The sequence below is a fragment of the Sarcophilus harrisii genome, chromosome 4 (genome assembly GCF_902635505.1).
Source record: "Sarcophilus harrisii chromosome 4, mSarHar1.11, whole genome shotgun sequence".
NCBI classification, from domain to species: Eukaryota; Metazoa; Chordata; class Mammalia; order Dasyuromorphia; family Dasyuridae; genus Sarcophilus; species Sarcophilus harrisii.
Window position 1 is genome coordinate 309,005,236 of NC_045429.1, and position 6,327 is coordinate 309,011,562.

Genomic DNA, 6,327 nt, shown 5'->3' on the forward strand with positions numbered 1-6,327 from the left:
GTTCCCAGGTGAGGCCATAAAGGCAATGTAGAGAATTACTGGGTAAGTGGAGAAAATCATGGACACATTCAGGGGTGTGGTGCCTGTGAGAAGGAACATTGTAAGCACAATCCACCACCTCATTGCCCCCAAATATGTCTCCTGCACAGCATTGGTGAAAGTATACATGCAGGATGTAAATGGGATGTTTCCTAGTCTATAAAATCAGCTGCAAATCAGCAAGAATGTCAGCAATTAAAGGATTCTGAGGCTGTAAGACAGCATCCTCAATGTCTCTGAGCACTTGGACGGCATATAAGCCATCTGATATGATGCTAATGGGCTCTGGGTATCACTTACATCCTTTCAAGATGCCATATAAAGGCTGCATCAAAGAAATAGGAATAAGGGCATGAACCCTTAACCACTGAATTTGTCCAACCAGTTTCTGAAATAGCTTCAGAGTATTCACCTTGTCTAAGTGTAAGTTAAGTATCTGATTAGTCACTGCAGAAGTCCCCATGCAGAATCCCAGGTAAATGATGGGATAGTTATGTTGGATCTTTTTGGGGACTACCACCAGTCCATGTGGAACAAGAACGCTCATGGTCTCTTTGAGCAGGGCAGAGAGATCTTTCCCACTGCTCACTAATAACAGTATATCATCCATATAATGCAGTATCATGGCATGAAGCCACGCCTTCCTAGTTGGCTCTAGCACTGGCACTATGTACACCTGACACAAAGTGGGACTACAACACATCCCTTGGGGGAGAACTTTCCATTGGTAGTGCAGATCAGGCCCTGCATTGTTTACAGAGGGAATGGTAAAACCAAATCTTTTCTCCTCCTCTGGGGCCAGAGGGATAGAGAAGAAACTATCTTGTATGTCTATTACTGTAACTGGCCAGCCGGTGGGTACTAGATTAGGAGCTGGCATGCCAGACTGTAGGGCTCCTATAGGTCCAATAGTAGCATCAATGGTCCTAAGGTCCACTAGCATTCTGAATTTTCCAGATTTTTTCTTTATAATAAAAACAAGGCTATTCCATGGGCTGGACGTTGGTTCTATATGTCCAGTCTTCAAATGTTGTTGCATAATTCCATGTAAGGTTTGGGCTGTATAAACTGAGAAAGGCCATTGGGGCACCCAAGCTGGCATGTTAGATTTCCACGTTAATGGTTTGGGCTTGATATGAAAGGTGGTGCCCAAACCCCAATGATCTCAATTAAAAATCCTGTGGAGGTGGTATATAAACTGAGGCTCCACAAGCCTTCAATATGTCCCTACCCATAAACTGTACCTAAGACCTGCGACCACCAGGGGTTGGAATATCCCTTGTTTGTCTACAAACTGCCAAGGCAGGTCTTCTGCTGCAATCCCTATAGTATAGCAGCCACAATGGCATCCATTTGAAAGGCACTGGAGCCAACATTCTCACATCTCTTTATTATCTCTTCCAGGCCAGGCTCCCCATCTAAAGTGAGTATGGCCTTCTGGAAGTTACTATTAGCATTCTCCCTGCCAATTTATAAGGAGGCTGGAGGCTTCTCCTCTGACCACTGACCTCTCAACAGCCACTTGTAGGCAGACCACAAAATCAGAAAAGATTCATCACGCTGTTTAATTCTAGTCATTGAGGGCCTCTGCTTTCCAGAAACTTGAATTTTGCTAAATGCTCTTTGAACATACTGGGACACAGCTGCATATACTGCTGCATCATATTGCATTTGAGCCTCATTTCTTTTATATTTTCCTGCTTTCTGTATTATTTGTCCTAAACTTGTCTGGGAATCTCCAAAGCCTTCACAAGCGGGCGCAGAGGGAGTGGACAGGAGACATATCTCCTCAGGAAGGGTGGGGAGGAGGAGAAGGCCATGCCTCAGAGACAGAGGTGACCTTCCCTCTCTTCACTTTCTCCTCCCTCTTCTTATCACATACTTTACTTCAAGGTCATATGTCTCTCTCTTTACTTTCTCATTACTCATCTTATCCCTGCCCCTTCCTGTTATGTCATATCTACTTCCTGCTTCTTCCTCACTACCTTTTCTTCTTTCACATCATACCCACCTCCTTCATCTTCCTGTTTATTTCCTGGTTCTTTCCCACAGCTAACTTCCCTCGGCTCCATTTTATGGGCACAGCTGGTCCGAAGTGAGTGCCGGTTTACGACCCTCATTTGTTTTATGACTCTCATTTGTTTTATGACTCTCTGTTTGCACTTCATTATCTACTTTTAAAGAATTGCGGCTTGCACCTCTTAAAGTGCCCCCAATCACTTGATGCCATTTCGGATGGCACCCAGAACTTCCTTATCATAGGAAGCCATCTGAGTACCTACTACCTCCCACATTTTTAAATTCATTTCCAATTCTGCTTGTTTTACTATTCTATAAGCTTCTTTGCCTGGTACCTCCTCATCTGGGACCCTCACAACAAAATGTCCCATTTTCCTAACTTTCTACTCTCTCTAGAGCAGAGTTCTGTCTCTCTTCCCACCTGTAGGCCTGCTACAAGGTAAGGTCCTAGCCAAAATTGTCCCTGTTCAGGCGCCACTTGTTATGCCCCTATGGACTACTCTACCCTGGTAGCTCCTCTTTGTGCTACTCTTAATGCCCGTTCGTCAACGGCACAACTAAACCACACTTACCTGTCTTCGGGCACCAACCCGGATCCCATAGAGACAGACCACCAGGAGGTAAGGGTGAAGCGAAAAGAACTTTATTCTTAGATAGCATATATTTATACCCCTTGAGGTTCTGGGGAAGGGAGGTCCTCTAGGAACCTGGCATAATGGGATTGGCCCAAGAAGAAGGAGGGAGGCATGCTAGGCTTTGAGAGCACTAAGGAGAGAGATGGCACCTGGGGTCAGACACGCCTCCTGGGGCTATGCCCCACCTCCAAGTAGTACTCGCCTGTGCCTAGGAACCTCTCATCCCTCAGGTCCTCCCACATGCCTTGAATAACCCTTACAAAATAGTCATAGTGGAGTTAATCCTCTAATCACCTATGATCAACTAACAGGTGTAGGTTCTTATGCAGAAATTTCAGTACAGATTAATTACCTCATAGCAGCATATGAGCAAATTGTGCTGCTGCTATCAAAGCATGGGCTTTTCTCCACAATAAAAACAACAAGAGTGAAGCCTTCACAAAAATTGCACAAGAACCAAATGAACCCTTTGCTGATTTTGTGGGACGTTTGCAGACAGCTGCCATACGAACTAATGGTGAAAATGCAGTAGCAAACATTATGATAAGGCAACCAACTAAAGAAAATGCTAATGAGGTTTGTAGAAGAATTACACTAAGATTACACAACGATGCTCCTTTAGAGGAGATCATAAAACGCTGTGCCACAGTGGGCACAAATATCTTTTATATCCAGGTTATGATGCAGACTTCCCAGGATCTGAACATGGGAAGACAGGGTGCCTTTGGCAAGGGACTTCAGAGAGATTCATCAATGCTGTCAGTGTGGTAAAGTGGGCATCTGAAAGCTTGATGTTGGCATAGGGACAGAATGAGAAAACAGGGTGGGAGAACAAGACCCAATACCCCATGTTCAAAATGCAACAGAGGCTTCCATTGGACATCAGAATATAGACTGATTCAGAGAAACGGGATAAGGGCCCAGCCCCAGGGCCCAAGGCAAAAATACTTAGGGCATGATGGCAGCTGATGCTACACCCAGAGAGTGCCTAGAAGTTCAGTACCCAGACATGACTAGTCAGCCAGGAAGCCATCTGATGGGAGAAAGGGATTACACAATCAATTAGCCAGGAAGCAACCTGATGGGAGAAAGGGCTTACAATTGGGGAAAATAGAGTTGTGCAGCTGGGACAACTGAAATACCCCTGGGGAGGTGAAATCTGCTCCTCTCCAGCCTATGGATCCCTTGCCTCCAAGCACAGTAGGCTTGACCATTTCACCTCTTGAGAGCACTTACAAAACAGTGCCCATCCATACACTGATGTGGGAAACTGGGACATGTGTAGATAATATCCCAGTCACTAATACAGGTAGACAGTGTATGACTTGCCAACCAGGAGAAGTAGTAGGTTTACTGATACAGACTCTAATAAGCAATCTGGTGATAGTCGCCCAGATTCTGACTCCAAGCAACAAAACCCAGGAATATGTTGGGCAGCAGCTGTGACAGCTGACTGACCTATGCTTACCATCTTTATAAATGGCATACCATTAAAAGGATTGATAGACACTGGTGCAGATCATACAGTCATTAGAGGTGCCAACTGGCCCAGTCACTGGCCGAAGATTAAGGCAGACTCCTACATGTCTGGCATAGGAAGATCAATAGCAGCTGAAGTTAGTGCTACCCCTTTGAAATGGACTTTTGAAGGTGAAACAGTTTTTACTCCTTTTATAGTTGAAAAATCCCCATCAATCTGTGGGGAAGAGACATTTTACAGCTGATAGGATTACAATTAAGTACTTCAGCTTTTTAGGCAGGGCTGCTGTTGAAGACCTGCCAACACTTTCACTTGTTCCTATCCAATGGAAAACTGATACACCTGTGTGGATAGAATAGTGGCCCTTAGGCAGTGATAAAATTCAGGCCTTCTTAGATATAGTACAGGAGCAACTTGACCAAGGATGTTTACAACCTTCTCTAAGTCCTTGGAATTTTCCAGTATTTGTTGTAAGAAAGAAATCTGGAAAATGGAGGATGTTGACTGATTTAACAAAGGTAAATGAACAGATGGAAACTATAGGAACTCTTCAGCCTGAACTTCCATCTCCTTCTCAATTGCCTAGAGAATGGCCTCCTTGGGTTATAGATATTAAGGATTTTTTCTATTCTAAGGAGGATATAAAAGATTTGCCTTTTCAGTGCCCAGCATTAACTTATAAAAGTTATGAATATACAGTTTTGCCATAGAGAATGAAAATAGCCCTACTATGTGTCAAATGTGTATTGTTGCTGCTCTTACTCAGTAAGCAAAGAATTTCCAAAAGTAATGTACATTACATGGATGATATATTGGGATGTGCACGAGGAAAAAATGTTAGAAGTATGTCTACAAAAGACCATGGAAACAATATGGAACTACAAATTGCACATAGCTCCAGAAAAATTCAAAGACATGCTTCTTTTCAATATTTAAGATATGAAGTATACCCTAAGGTGCTTACATTACAAAAACCTTCCTTAAGGATAGAGAAGCTAAACATCTTAAATAACTTTCAGAAATTGATAGGAGATATCCAATGGATGCATCCAGTGTTAGGCTTGACTACCTATCAATTGCAACTATTATATGACATTTTAAGGGAGATAGTGCTGTAAACTCACCATGTCAGCTTACAAAAGAAGCTCAAGAGGATTTGAGAGAAGTTGAACTGGCTTTATCCAGTGTGGTCGAAATTCACTCAAAAACACTTCGAAATATCAGTTTTACTACACAAGAGGCACCCATAGCAGTCCTTCATTAAAGACACAGTGCAATAGAGTAGGTGAACCTCCCAGCACAACCAGACCAAAGACTTACTTCTTATCTAGTGCTTGTGACTAGAATTTTATTAAATACCATTAAGTGAGCAGTACAGTTATCTGGGACAAGACCTGACAAGATATACACCTTTTATACCAATTTACAAATTAATGTATGCTATGAAACCATCCCAGAGTGGCAAATTTTATTGGTCATGGCTCCAAATTTTACACATGGGTCTCCATGAAAAATAACCCAACTATTACATAATTGGTGATGGATTCTTAAAGAAAAGGTTTCTAAAGTTCCTCTTAAAGGACTAATTATCTTTACAGATGCATCAAAACATAATATTTGTGCTGTATACTCTTGTGACTTAACTATAAAGTGAGTAGTCAGAACTCCTTTTCAGTCCACTCAGCAAAATGAATTGTATGCAAAAATTCTAGTTCTTATTTATTAACCAGGAGATATAAATATAATATCTGATTCGGCCTATTCAGTAGGTATGGTACAAAGAACTGCCACAGCCCAAATAAAATTTGTAGCCTCTAATATATATCAGCTCTTTAAGGAACTTTAAGAGCAAGTGAGAAAGCATCCAGGTAAGATTTATATCTTGCATGCCCACTCTCATAGTGGACTTTCCAGGTCCTATTTTTGATGGTAATTCAAAGGCAGAGAGCCTTCTAACTATGCTGGCCAATACTCCTTTATTTCAAGAAGCCCAAGAATCTCATTTTAAATATCATCAGGCTGCTTGAGCTTTACATTTACAATTTGGAATAACAAGTGAGGAAGCTAGGAGCATAGTAAAAGCCTATACAGCTTGCCTTCCTTTCCACGCTCCTACACTGCCTCCAGGAAGAACCCTCGTGGTTTGAGATCCAG

General features: G+C 42.4%; 1 protein-coding gene across 1 annotated transcript in view; it reads left to right on the forward strand.

Annotated features, from left to right (window-relative positions):
* Nucleotides 1-2,549: 2,549 nt before the first annotated feature.
* Nucleotides 2,550-6,327, forward strand: part of HELZ (helicase with zinc finger) — a 118,490-nt gene continuing 114,712 nt past the window's right edge. The window contains exon 1 of the mRNA XM_031968638.1: nucleotides 2,550-2,678. Within this exon, the coding sequence (XP_031824498.1) occupies nucleotides 2,550-2,678 (129 nt within the window). The remainder of the gene's footprint in view (nucleotides 2,679-6,327) is intronic.